Source organism: Sinocyclocheilus anshuiensis, unplaced genomic scaffold (assembly GCF_001515605.1).
Source record: "Sinocyclocheilus anshuiensis isolate Anshui unplaced genomic scaffold, SAMN03320099.WGS_v1.1 scaffold107, whole genome shotgun sequence".
NCBI lineage: Eukaryota > Metazoa > Chordata > Actinopteri > Cypriniformes > Cyprinidae > Sinocyclocheilus > Sinocyclocheilus anshuiensis.
This window is the reverse complement of record NW_015549584.1, coordinates 1,303,192-1,317,868: the sequence shown is the minus strand read 5'-3', so window position 1 is coordinate 1,317,868 and position 14,677 is coordinate 1,303,192. Positions and strand designations below refer to the sequence as shown.

General features: G+C 35.3%; 1 protein-coding gene across 1 annotated transcript; it reads right to left on the bottom strand.

The window, feature by feature from the left end:
• Positions 1–9,011: 9,011 nt before the first annotated feature.
• LOC107657900 (probable dimethyladenosine transferase) lies at positions 9,012–14,628 on the bottom strand. The gene is made up of 12 exons (XM_016446196.1): positions 14,441–14,628; positions 13,792–14,303; positions 13,539–13,625; positions 13,376–13,437; positions 13,199–13,292; positions 12,748–12,797; positions 12,346–12,469; positions 11,669–11,761; positions 11,521–11,585; positions 11,348–11,411; positions 10,075–10,181; positions 9,012–9,984 (listed from the first exon to the last, which is right to left on the bottom strand). The coding sequence occupies exons 2-12, from the start codon at positions 13,858–13,860 to the stop codon at positions 9,942–9,944; spliced, it is 858 nt and encodes a 285-aa protein (XP_016301682.1). The 5' UTR covers positions 13,861–14,303; positions 14,441–14,628; the 3' UTR covers positions 9,012–9,941.
• Positions 14,629–14,677: the final 49 nt, after the last annotated feature.

Here is a 14,677-nt window from a genome sequence, read left to right as displayed (position 1 = left end):
GGACCATAGTTGCCAAGTCTGCGTAATTATACGCGACTTTGGGCTTCTTTTTTTGTAAAGTTGCGTGAAAAAAATCCCAGGTCGCGGGTTGTGGTTTTTGGTCTTATTTTAAAAAATATGGTTGCTTGTTAGGGAAATCTGACAAGCAACTTTGTTTCTTTATTTATGTTCGCCGTATTCTCCAATGCATTGAATGACACTCTGTCTGCTCACAGTTAAAGTCGGCATGAAATCAATATTGACTTTATTTACTTTACTAGCGCACATTGCTAGTCTTGATGTGAACAATTAATCAGCTGAAAAAAATTGTTTGTCTTGGTAATCTTTAATCAAAGTCTGATCATTTGCTTCTGCTCTGGAATGGCAGTCCTTCTCTGATGATGTCAGTTTGACGGCTTGGGCAGAATATCCTTTTAAACACACCCCTCCAACCGTTAGTTTGATATGAGTGAGAGACAGAGAGGAGGAGCGCCAAAATAAAACCGTGCCCTCTATTCAATATTCCGTTTCAGATGGAAATACGTCACTACACTGAAATAAAATCGGCAGCAACTTCCGGTTCACGCAGACTTTAATAGCCAACCAGTGCAATAATATAAGTGCTGCAGCTTAATTTGCCAAATGTTCCGCCCCCTCTCCTTCCTCTCATTGGAGAAAATCACGTTCAAAAAGAAGGCGTTTTTTGCTTTTCAGATAAAAGAGTGGTTTCAGTTTAATATGTTGCAGGCTCATTTATTGGTAATAAATAATTGATAATAAATAATATTGATGATAAATCATTAAAAAAAAATTGGGCTTGTTTTGGGTTTGTTTTTGAAGCAGCGGTTGCTTATTTGTCTTGCGAGAGTTGGCAACAGTGCTTAGGACTGCACATGCGCACTGGCTGATCTTGCCTGAAAAATAAGCTTTTTATAATGCTATTTGAGGAAAAGAAACAACATTTTTGACACAGTTGTTGTCAGATTTCTTTGGTGATTTCAAATATGAAATTTAATCATAAGCTTTGAGAACAGTTTTGGAGAATTTGATGTTTCCCCATTCAAAGAGATAGGAGCTGCACTTGCATGCCTGAGAGGCGTTTCAAAGATCGCCGCCGAGTGACATGACTTGCCTTAAAGGGACTTTGATAATACCAGTTTACCATATCTTACAGTTTTTCTCGATTGCTAACATACGATTCATGAAACAATTCACCATTTTTTCACAACTAAACACAATCTCAAAACTACTCACCAACTTGTGCAAACTTCAAACTTCCAGGTCAAAATCAAACATTTTAGTCAAAAATACATTCTCTTTTGTAAGACTCAAACTTTGGCCTCAGATGGTACACAAAGCTGCCAAATACACTGACTATTTTCCTGCCTAGAGAGATCAGTTCAAAACACTTACAAAAACCTTCTTTTGGGAAACAGGAATCCTTTTGCTAGTCAATGTCTGTTACTGTATGTAGGCTAGTATAAATAGAGAGGTGCAGATACAGTAAAATTCAGCAGGAAAGTTTAGTTTCATTACACTGCTAAATGATCTTACAGTAGATGAAAAGCAGAAGAGAAATGTTCAAAAACCAAACAACAGAATATACAGTAAACACACATTGGAATATACTGTCAGTTACTGTAAATAAATAAATACAACATCCTCTGCCAAGTTGCATTACAGTATTGGTACAGTAATATCCTTACGTATTTGTTATACTATAGCAGTTTCTTAGTCTTCTGGCAAAATACTTTTTCTGCCTCTCCTAGACAGTCGACTCTCAGTTCTGCACAAATACTGTACATGTAAGAAGTACTTGGCAACAAATCAATTCAACAGTTCCGAGTTTGAGGGTTTGTGCTACAGTATTTACAGTACAAAGAATAGTGAAAGTTCTCTCATCTGAAGTACTGCTACTATGTACTGTAATTGTAATGTGTAAGTACTGTAAAAACCCTGTAGATGAGCAGGCCAGCTTTCCTTATGGTCATTCCATACACAAGAACATGGTCAACTATAGGGCTTTGTATTTCATCAGGAACAAGTGACCTTTGACCTTGTCCCCTTCATTTTTCTTTTCTCCTCCTATTCCTCTTTGTCTCCCACTACCAGGATTCGTTTTTCAAATCACATAATCACCTGTGCTCTTGTTCATATCATCCTGAGATTCTGATTGGTGTGTCATCAGTTTTGCTACTTAATGTTCACACGTGGATAAATGTGTGCTATTTGTGTTCATTTTGTGATACTTGAGGTAGTTATATTGTGTGTTTGTGTTTTCTAAATGAGAACATGGTTAAACCTGTGCAAAATGATGTCGTTCTTGAGTAGAGTTTTGCAGAAAACACTTAAGCAAATTGCAACGTGTGAAAACAGGTGAAAAGTGTTCAATTTTTTTGAGAACTGTGTCTTTGTTTCGAGAACTGTATGAATGGTTTGGAAAATTGTGCCAAATAAATCAGTTACAGTGTGTTAGCAATCGAGAAAAAATATAATAGTAGCAGCAAGTTATAGTATGTTGGCAGAAATGACATTCAGCTCACAAAATGCAATAATCAATAAATATCATTATTATTATTGTTGTTGTTGTTATTTTAAATAACTTATTTTGTCACATGCTGGCCAGGGATACTCACATGAAATAGATAATGCTGGGAATGGAATTTTAATTTTACGTGAAACAATAAGCACTCCACATTTCAAGCTCCACATGGTGGTCACGTGATCTCACAATATTACGTGATTGTCTTCCATCCTCCTTAAAATAAAATAGCCAGTTCATGTTTTTAATTCACATTACTGTAACATGTCTTACCTTTTGGCAGACTAATCAAATATTCAAAGTTAAAAAAGAGATTGCAGTTGAATTTAATTTGGGTACTGGAAAGATGAGGTCAAGTTGAGCACAGAGCATTATGGCATACAATGTTCCATGCAGTACGCTGTGTCATACATCTGGGTATTCTATGTGCAAAAAATGTTGCACACTTTACATATAATACACAAATAGTAAGAGAAGTATGTTAGTATGCTACTCTGAATAAAGCCAGAATTCCTTCTTGTGCCTAAAGGGCACTGATGTTTAAATTATGAAAATGAAAGTTGCAGAATGCACGAGGCTGAGCTTCACAGCCTCATAAAATCCATGCCTGTTATAGTCAGCGGGGCGAGCGCAGGAAATACGGCTCTCCATTCAATCTGTCTTTCTCTCTCCCTCCCCCTCCAAAAGACCGCCATGTCACAGCCTCATGACATCCCTCAAACCTGCTTGAAAGGGGCTGCCCTGACAGGTTGCTGTGGAGAGGCCTGTCACAGCAAGACTGGCTCTCAAAAACTCCAGATCATCGTCTCCCATGGGGAAAATCTTTCTCTCACTAACACACACACATACACACCTGTCAGGATCTCTTAACTGGTGTCTGGCTAACCTTGGGCAGCTGAAAAGGCTGAACAGCATTTTTTTTCTCTCTCTTTCTCTAGTAAGCCCTCTCTCATCCCTCCCTGCGGACCATCAATAATGCAGTGTGAATCCCTCCCTTATATGATTTATCAGGAGCAGGAGGGGATGAGGCTGCCCTTTCTGTATGTGAACATCTGCAGACATCAATATCCGACAGGGGGGCGCAGGTCAGACCCCAGCCGTGCTCCTGTGCCACGTCCCACTGAGCACGCAGGGAATACCTCAACGTACAGCCACGCCGTGCATTTCAAGGATCCGTTAGTCTGAGAGAGCGGGAGAGGAAATATATGAAGAGAAGGCAGACAGTCACGGGCCTAATCATCAGTGTGAAAGCTCTTAAGAAATGAACTTGTCACTGGGGTATCACTAATTCAAAGGTCTAGTGTGAGATCACATTAAATTAACAAGGGAGTATTGTCAACAGCATTTAATATTAAAAAAAGTGAAATATTTAGAAAGAGAAGAAATTACCTCAGTATTTCAATATACTGCAAAAAAGACTTCTTGATGAGTTTTTAATTAGGTGTTTGAATAAAAATGGTAAAAATCCTTAAAACACAGGATATACAGACTTGTTTTCATATCTTGTTTATCAGATAATAACTTGGTTATATTTAAAAAGTGAGAATTAAAGGCCAGTGCAGGCAAAATACTATTGTATTTAAGATACATTCTCTGAAAATCTTGCTTGAAGGAAACCTTTTAAATGAAAAAAAATTACAAAAATATTAATTGTACAATGATTTATCATCATCATCATCATCATTTCATGTACTGCAAAATAATATTGTCTTAATCATCACTTTAGATGTTTTCCAGTAAAATACCTAGCATCCATAAAACCAAATAAATTAAGTAGAGAAGCAAAATGCACTAGATATAAGTGCATATATATCTATATATATATGCATACATAAATATATTGTTGCTCTTTTGTTAGTTTTGACTGCTTTTATTGTCCTCATTTGTAAGTCGCTTTGGATAAAAGCGTCTGCTAAATGACTACATGTAAATGTAAACAGGCAGATTAGATTTAGATTTCTGTTTAAAACAAAAAAAAATTTTTTGCAAATAACTTGCCAATTTATTTAATTCAGGATATATTCTCTGAAAATCGACAGTACACCCCAAAATGGAAACTCTGTCATCATGTATTCACCCTAATTTCATTCTAAACCTGTCTGGCCTTCCTCTGTAGAACAGAAAAGAAGATATTGGTGGGGGGTTTTTTAATACGAGTCGATAGAGTCAGTGGGCTCCAATATTTTTTAGACCCCCAACATTCTTCAGAATATCTTCTTTTGTGTTCAGCAGAAAAAAGGACAACATACAGGTTTGGAACAGCATGAATTTTGGCTTTAAGTATGTTCACACATTTTGAAAATACATATAAAATATAATAATTACTTTTACAGCATGTTATGATCTTCTCCACATCAGTTCCTGTCCTCTCTACCCTAATAATAATTAAAAAGTCAACATTTAAAAAAAAAAAAAAAAAAGTGCTTTGGGACTCTGACTACCTCAAATGCTGCCTAAATGAATAAACGATTTCAATAGCACCACAAATTTACAAAAGCACATTCTGACACATCTAAGATGCAAAATCTATAATGGATCCTAATGTGATAGAATGACTCATCATAGCCAGCTAACAAATTCAATACTGCGATGAGATCCTCATTGTGACCTTCTCATTGATGGAGTCCCTTTAAGATTAGCTTATCATGACATCAGTGTCTGGGGGTCGTTAAGATCGTCCCGCACCATTGACTCTGACAGCAGCTAAAAGCTACAGTGAGTATTTATGGGACACCCCCACGGTCTGCTGCAGCCAGCCAATCAGAAACGGCCACTACATTCATTGCAACACAGAGGTCAGTGAAGGCAAGAAGAACTTCTACAACTACAATAGAAAGCAATAGTGACTTTGAAACATCAGATTAAGCCATGCAGCAACTGATGCTTGAACCACAGGTCAGATATTTCCCATTGCCTCCAGTCGCTCAGAGTTCTCCTTTATTCTGTATGATATGAGAGTTATCAATAGAATCTAAGCGTCTGCCCCAAGTGAACAATTTAATAGGGAAAAAAGAACCAGATACAGTAGAAAGATAGATAAATAAATAAATTTCAAAGTCAAACACGTTTCACAGGATCAATGTGTAGACTGGGTTGGCATGTCCTCCGGGTGCCAGACTCAAAAGCTCGCTTGCTTTACTTCAAAGAAGACATTTGAATTTCTAATCTCGATTCTATCAGCAGGCCTGAGGCTCAGCGACTGGCAAGAACCTGCGTATACAGGAAAACTAGGACAGTATCCAGGCAGCATGAGAGGGATTCACACCTAAAGCCCAATTAATCATTTTCATCATGACTTCAGGAGCCAAACAGAAAATGGAGAGTCTGCGCAAGGATAATTGAGCGTTTGTGACTCAGCCGGAAAGTTTCTAATACTGCTGAAAGCATTTTGCTGTAAGGCCACAAAGATTTCTCAGACGATTCAGTCACATCTGCCACAAGATAAAGCGATATGTTGTGAAACAGTTAGAGAGGGATCTGTTTAAATGAGCAGGTGCAATGCAAAAAAAGTTCAGTTGCACTGCAGGACATCCTGCAATAAAAGATACACCTGTTCAGGTGACATTTAGCTCCAGAAATGTCAAACATAACTGTGTGTGCTGCTTAATTTCATGTATTATGCATCGCTTTAAAATGTGTGATTTGTGAGGAGTGTTGAGAGTCAATGTGGGGAGTTTCTAAACTTTCATAAAACTTAAAATTTATCTCCATCTCTTTCAATGCATCACTGATGCAAAAATAAAAATGAGTAAATGAATCGCCTATTCATTACGGTTTAAAAGTTTAGAGTCGGTATTAAGAAATTAATACTTTTATTCAGCACAGAAACATTAAATCAAAGGCATTTATGTTACGTTATAATGTTAAAAGATTTCTATTCCAAATAAACACTGTTGTTTTGAACTTTCTATTTATCAAAGAATCCTGAAAAAAAGGGATAATGTTTTCCACAAAAACTTTTAATCAGCACAGCTGTTTGATAATAACATTGATAATAATAAGAAATGTTTATTGCACACCAAATCAGCATATTAAAATGATTTCTGAAGGATCATGTGACACTGAAGACAGGAGTAATGGCTGTTGAAAATTCAGCTTTGCCATCACATGAATCAATTACATTTTAAAATATTTTACTATAGAAAACAGCAATAATATTTCACAATATTACTGTCTTTACTATATTTTAACCCTCTGGCCCTCTTCGTTTAGGAGTCACACTTGCCTCCTTCACGGTCAAAAGTGAAGTCAAAGCCTTGAAATTTAACTTTTTTTTCCAGGAAAATCAATGTAATATATTTTTGTTCAATAATATTTTTTTATTATTATTTATGATTTTGAGGGAATTTTATGCTACTATGCAATATTTATAAAATTTTAATGAGCTATTTTCTCCATTATAATTAATATATATATATATATATTTTTTTTTTTTTTTTAATAAATGCAATATTTCACAAGTGAGAATTGAGCCATCTTGAGGCATTAAAAAAGCTAAACTTGTGTAATGTTGCGTAACCTCTTGTATTAGCACCCTATATAGATATATACAGAGGCTTTTGGATTCCCGTTGTTTTTAGACATAATTTCTTCATTTGTTTTAGGTTTTGCAGTTAGATATATATCTAGACATTCTAAAAGACTACTTTTTGTCAAGGTTTAGATATTTTTGGTTAGATAAGTATCAGATTTTACATTATGATTACAGTCAAACATTAAAATCTTGTTAGAAAGGGAACACATAGAAAGCATTTTTGTTACTCCGTTTTTGATCATTAAAAAATCTAACAAAATAAGGAATGGATAGTGATAATTCAAAACACTTAATACAAACATTTTGTAATTAATTGATATTTTATTCAATGTAATTCAATAAATGTTAATAAAACTTCAGAACAGAAATGAAAAAATTTTCGTATTTCCCATTCATTTCCTATGTCGGTCATTTTTGACTGCGAAGAAGTCAAGTGTCACTTTTTTTTTTTTTTTACCCTTTAACATATCCTAATCATGTCCATGATTTTTTTTTGTGTTCATACTGCTAATGTGACAGAAATCACTAAGTGTCATCTCATTCCGATGAAGCTAAGATTTTTTTAAATGTCAAAATATACAATTTTTCGGTCAAAAATGACCAAAGAGGGCCAGAGGGTTAAATATAGTACACGTATAATCTACTCTATTATGAATGCAGCCTAGGTAGCATAAGAGACTAAAAAGAAACCTATCGACCCCAGAATTATTAATGGTAATGTAAGAATGACAAAATAGTAAACGATATGAAAAAGTAAAATTCTATCTATCTATCTATCTATCTCTCTGCCTGTGCATGAGCTCCATCAGGCAGTCAACACGAACTCTTGTATTGATTGACAGTAGAGGCCATTGTCACTCATGTGAGGTTGTGTACACCTGTTGAGCTCCAACTCCTTCCTGTTCCCCACAGAGCAAGACACTTCACCCCAGAATATACCAGTCCCTGCCTGCTATCAATCAATAGAGCTGGATCTGTCAATACTACGGTAAGAAACTTCAGTTCAGTGACACTGAGTGACATTTTGGTGTTGGTAGGAGTGAAATGAGCCACGCTGAGGAGGAAAACATGCAGAATTTACCGACTTGATTTGATCAATCCTGTCTCAATCCTCCTAATTATGCCCTATGCTGTGGCAAAACTATTTCCATTTTATTCATTTTTAAAAGATGATTCTCATGCACACTTTTTGCTTTCTTTAGTCATGTACTTAAAGTAAGTCGCTATTAGCCTTCATGTACATAGTACGCTCTATAAGACATCTGTAGCGGTACTTGAGAGCCATCTAGTGGCCAAATAATATAACGACAACAAACAGCTGGAAACTCGCACGAAACCCCCATAGGAATAATCCACTTTTATTCCAACAACGACCAAACTCGTTTAATTGTATTTCATGTGAATTTCCACCATTATTTAGCATTTTTATGAAAGAACATAGAATGCACTTTGCTGAAAGAAAAAGACTTGTTTAACTGGGTCGGATCAGCTCAAATGTGCCCATAATCCTTCTAAAACTGTCCAACAGACCAGCAAGCTAGACCACGTTTTTACTTTTTTTCTTGAGTAGTACGTTCAGGAAGTTGGTCATTCATTTGTATTTTTATGTTCAGCATGGCACAGAATAAGGTAAAACATAGGCAAGCATAACATGATGTAATGTAATCAAAAGTTTACTCAAGTGTTCCTTATCATGCAAAAAAACAAAAAAAAAAAAGAGGAAAATAAAAGTATTTTCACTATATAATTGTTGCATCAAAGCAACTTTTCCCAAGTTCAGATTTCCAACTTTCACTTTCCTCCTGCATCAAAACAGGAGGATCTGAAACTCGGCTTCACTGACAGCACAACAATTTAAAGCTGTTGAGTGTCTTTGAACGGTTCAAAGTGATTTATAATAGAAACACACTACTGACAAGTCTGACACGGGATATGTGAGCAACAAAACAAACGTTTTCTCAAGTTTCTTTTAAAGTCAAAACATTTATATGCAGATCCTGTTCTTGATTTTTAAATACTGAAGTTTTAACACAATACTTTTTCAATGGTTTTATTGACCTTGTACAGCTAAACCTTCCTAAGAAACATGCCTTAAATGAATCTGAGATTAGTTTAATCACCTATTACATAATTAGCCATTATATTTACACAAAGATTACATACCAGTAACCTTATTACCTTAACTGTTGGTAGAATATTAATCAAAATTTCTAGGTAACACTTGAAAATAAGTTCCAAGTGGTTAACATTAATCCAATAGCTAGCATGGCCAAATAATTAATAATACTTTTACACCATTTATTAACTTAGGTTAATTTTTATATATATACTAATCCAAGTTTACTAAATTAACAATTACTATATTTATAAATTAACATTAAGCTAGATACAAAATGCTGTAAAAATGCCATCAATTAGTTCATGACACCTGATACATAGTTAACCAACTGAACCTTATTGTGAAGTGTTAGCAGTTTATAATTTCTCAGTTTGACAGTTCAGTATTGAGCAGTACACAGTGGCGGGATAGTATGTTGTGTGTGCAGTGCTGAGACTGATGGGGATGAAGTTTAATATTCTTTATGACAACCTCAGTTATATGAAGAGTAAACTGGTGTACTCACAACTGCAGAGTGAGTACATAAAGACAAGTTACAAAAACCCAAGATGTCCTCTTCAAAACCTCTTAACACAGTCACTAGTTTTAACTCTGAATGAAGTTCGTAAATACTTCCTGATTCAGGAAAGGCACAAAACATTTCCAGCCTGAGTGATTAGTTGTCCCATTGCATGTCCATTGAAAATAAATATCATTCATTTCTTCACATAGCATCAACAAAATAGGAGAAGATTGTGACATCACTTCCTGTCAGCCTAGTAGCTGTCTTAGGAGAAGTGTATCCCAGCGGAGTTGAATGCATGAAGAAGCCTACCATAAAAAACGGATGCAGAAAAGATACTTAACGAACACCCCTCAAAAAAACAAAAACAATAATGAAGCAAAGTGCATCATACTTACACCATGAAATCATCTATATCCATGGAACGTGCCCTCTTGTCGCTAAACTTCGACTCTTGAAGGATGCTTTCAATTTTCTGAGCAATGTTGAAATCCTGTTGTATTTCCTGCAATACAATTTGGAAATGTATTTTAATGCAAGGGTTTCTGCAGGCTTTAAGAGGGTACATTGTTTAAACCAATTAAAGAAAATTAAAAGGAATAAATTAAAGGGAACGACATGTCAGCATGTTCTCTAAATGCAAACCTTTTTTTTTTTTTAAACATATAGTGTAAAGAGAATATGTGAATAACTTTTACTCTACCTTCAACTACCTACCTAATTTTTTTACCGTTTTCCTGTGCAAACATCTAAATCTTAAATCAAGATACATTATCTTGAGAAGCAAAATGGCATCCAGTAAGATAACATGTCTTGCTTTCTGAGGAATTGTTCAAAATAAAGTGAGTTAAAGATTAAAACAAGACAAAATATCTGCAAATGGGCTCAAAAAAATCAACTTAATTCAAAGGGAGAAAAACGTCTTCATTCCTTATTGATGGACATTTGTTTGTGTTTTACTCAAACACTTCATTTTGTTCAATTTCTCAGAAAACAGACTTCAACTATGTTCATTTTGCATCTCAATTAAATTAAACTAGTTTAAGGCTGTACTTTACAACAAGACATAAATACTAAGGAAGACAATTTTTTTTGCAATGTACGCGACATCTAATGCAATGACTATGAATTTAGGACTTTCTGCCTAAATTTGTGGAAGGGTGAATTAACGCTGCGTTCAAGTCCTCCTGGAACGTTCGTACTTACGAGTTGACAAGTCGTAATTACGACGTCAGGTGCGTTCAAGTCAGTTTAGTCGGCACAAGATGGCGGTGTACCTTCTTTTAATAAATTACAAGAAAATACAACAGGGTCTGCATTTTTTTACTTGGATTTCAGCTGCGTAACAAGAACATGACCAATTTAAGTTTATAGGACAACTAAACTATCAATTTAAACAAAAATTTACCGTCAACTACAGCATCCATCGATTCCGCCATGTTTCTCATTGACACGCCCCCAACTCGGAAACTCGGGGGCTTAAAGAAAATTTCGAGTTTCCCACTCGTAATAATGACTTTGTGGTGGCGTTCATGTGCGTTCAACTCGTAAATACGATCTATCCGACATGACTTGAACGCACCATAAGACTTCTTAAGACCCACAAAAGCCATGAATATAATGGTGTCTCAAGTCAAGTATATTTAAAGTGTCAAAGTGAAGCAGACTCACCATGTTGTGCACGGAGCAATGGATTCTGTAGTTCTTCTCCAATAACTGTTCAACCGCAGCAGATCTACATTAAAAAAAAAAAAAAAAAAGGTCAGTTCCATATCATGACTGGCCAGCTTCTTAAATGTATTACTATTGATCACTCAGCAAAACGCCATTTGGGGATGTCTTACTTGAAGGCAGCACTGAGTGTTTTGTTCTTTCGGACAAATGCAATTCTGACAAGACCATCCCATTCCTATAAATGTGGAAAAACAAGACTATATTATTTTCAATAACTGCAAAGTCAGTATACACACTTTAATTAATAAGGACACTTACCTGGAAGTTGATAGGCGGTGGAGGATTTTTGGGCTCTATCCTCACCACGCTGGACTCTACTTTTGGAGGTGGTCTGAAATTATTCTTTCCCACCTTCATAAGCATAACATTTTAGTGCAAGATTTTACATATGAATTATGATGAGAATGCATTACAGCTGCACAATTAATCGAATTTCTAATCGCAATTACAATTATGGATGCCACAATTACGTAATCGTTCAAAGCGGCAATTAATCGTTCAAAGTCCACTTATGTTATTCTGCACACTTAAGATTTTCAGTAAGTAAGATTTAAGTTTTTTTCTTTCTACATGTTATCTTAAGGGTTTTTCCATTGTTTTAGTTTTAGTATAACATTATAATACCAATCATATTTGTACTTTTTTTTTATAATTTAAAGAAAAAAACAATCCGATGTATATTTGACATTTGAGGCTTAATACTATTGAAAAGTACTAAAAGTTTTTCAGTTAGAGTGTTTTCAGCTTGTTTATTTTCATATAAAAATACAGCATGCAGTTGCATCAAACAATGGTGTAAACATCATTCAATGTAAATTGTGATAATCGTAATTAATAATCGCAATTACAATTTCAAGGGAATAATCGACAATTATGAGTTTTGTCATAATCGTGCAGCCCTAGAATGCATTAAATGAATCTGAGCAGGCACCAACCTTCATGAGGTGGTCCACACGGGCTAGGAGCTGTGTGTTGATGGACAGCCTGCAGTATAGCTTGTCTCCAGCTTTAGCCACCAACCGCATGGCAAATTCCCTCTGAAACATCAGCACAGCACACCTACAGACAAAATAAATACAAAACTCAACTCAAACTGATCTAACATTTCATTATTATTTTCCATTGTAATGCAGTGGGTTTTAACTGGTTTTATAAAGTCGTAGACAGTATAATGGGGAGAAAATTAGCCACTCTTACAAATATGAACGGAAGAAATCATAATGCTCAATATGATGGCAGTATCTTTCAATTTAAAGAGTGAAACAGTAGTTTGTTTACTCTATTCTACATTCACGTTTACAGAACCAGCCTGAAAAACAGTTTCTCCAATTTCTTACCTAAAAAACGGCCTGTGAAGTAACAGCTTGAACACGAAAGGTGATGATATCTAGAAAAAAAAATCAATGTGAATACCAGTGATTTGTTAACACTTTACAATGAGGTTTCATTTGTTAACTACATTAACATGACAAATACTTCTAAAGTTTATCTCAGTTAGTTTCTGTTAATTTCAACATTTACAAACACGGCACATTATTAAAATCAAATCTGTTAATATTATCTATTGGACCTGAGCTAAAAAACAAAAAACAGCAACAAAAAAATTAACAGTTGTTTCAATAACTAATGCTAAAAAATGTAATAAATACTGAAACAAATGTGTTGCTGAACGTTAGTTAATGCATTAACTACCATTAACTATTAAATAGGACCTCGTGAAGTGTTACCACCAGTAACTCTTAAGACAGATCTACAGTGAAAAAAAGAAACAAATCTCTGAACCAATACCTGATATGGCAAGTTAGCCACGCAGACATCAAAAAAGGGGAGCTCTGTCTTGAGGACGTCTCCTATGAGGATCTGAAGCTTGTTTTGCATTGGACTGCATTGAAAACAGATTTTTCGGTCAAACAGGTGCTGAGATCTTGACAACAGTGGCAATGAATGTGTATGAAAAACACTCACGTGCACTGGACTCGTTTTTGAAGCTCAGCAACAAGTCTGGTGTCCAACTCACATGCAACCACCTTTGAATTATAGTAAATGAAGTAATTATGTGAATATAATAAAAAAATAAATATGCATAGCTACTGAAAATCCAAGAATAAACATTTAATGTAACATTTACTTTCTTGGCTTTCTCCAGAAGTTTGACAGTCATGTTACCAGTTCCAGGACCAACTTCCAGAACCACATCTGTTGGTCGCAATGCTGCCTGCAAAGACACTTTTGTGTTAAATCAACACACAGATTATGTTGTGCTGATACAATGTGGTGACACTGACACATACAGAAAGCTGTTACCTTCTTTAGCAGAAAGATGACATGCCAGAAATATAAAATGAAAATGACAGAAAATTTCAAAAATCCACATTACCGACCTTCTCTATGATGCCGTTGACAACCAATGGATTTTTTAAAATATGCTGACCAATACCAGTATTGAACATAATTCCTGAAACAGATCAATAAACATTGAAAGTTTAAACGTCATAAATAATGTCACAATAAACATTCTTTATGGTCCAAAAAAACAGGGTCCGTTGACAACCAATGGATTTTTTAAAATATGCTGACCAATACCAGTATTGAACATAATTCCTGAAACAGATCAATAAACATTGAAAGTTTAAACGTCATAAATAATGTCACAATAAACATTCTTTATGGTCCAAAAAAACAGGGTCCGTTGACAACCAATGGATTTTTTAAAATATGCTGACCAATACCAGTATTGAACATAATTCCTGAAACAGATCAATAAACATTGAAAGTTTAAACGTCATAAATAATGTCACAATAAACATTCTTTATGGTCCAAAAAAACAGGGTCCGTTGACAACCAATGGATTTTTTAAAATATGCTGACCAATACCAGTATTGAACATAATTCCTGAAACAGATCAATAAACATTGAAAGTTTAAACGTCATAAATAATGTCACAATAAACATTCTTTATGGTCCAAAAAAACAGGCTTCATTTTCTTAGTCATATAGCACACACAGTACAAAACATGAACGCAACCTACCTTGACTCTTCACCTCCTGGTGTTGTCGAGATTTTTTCTCAGCTTTAACCTTCGGCATTTTGATAAGTTATGTTTGAGATTCCAAATTGTCAAATTTACAGTACAACTGTGCGTATACGTTTACTGTATCGTAAACACGTGCAGCAACTGCTGGCTTTAGTTCCTTTGGTTTCTCTCAGCTGATCGGATGGAAATCAGTCGACAGCCTCGAGCTCCCTCTGGCGTCGTGGAGGACAC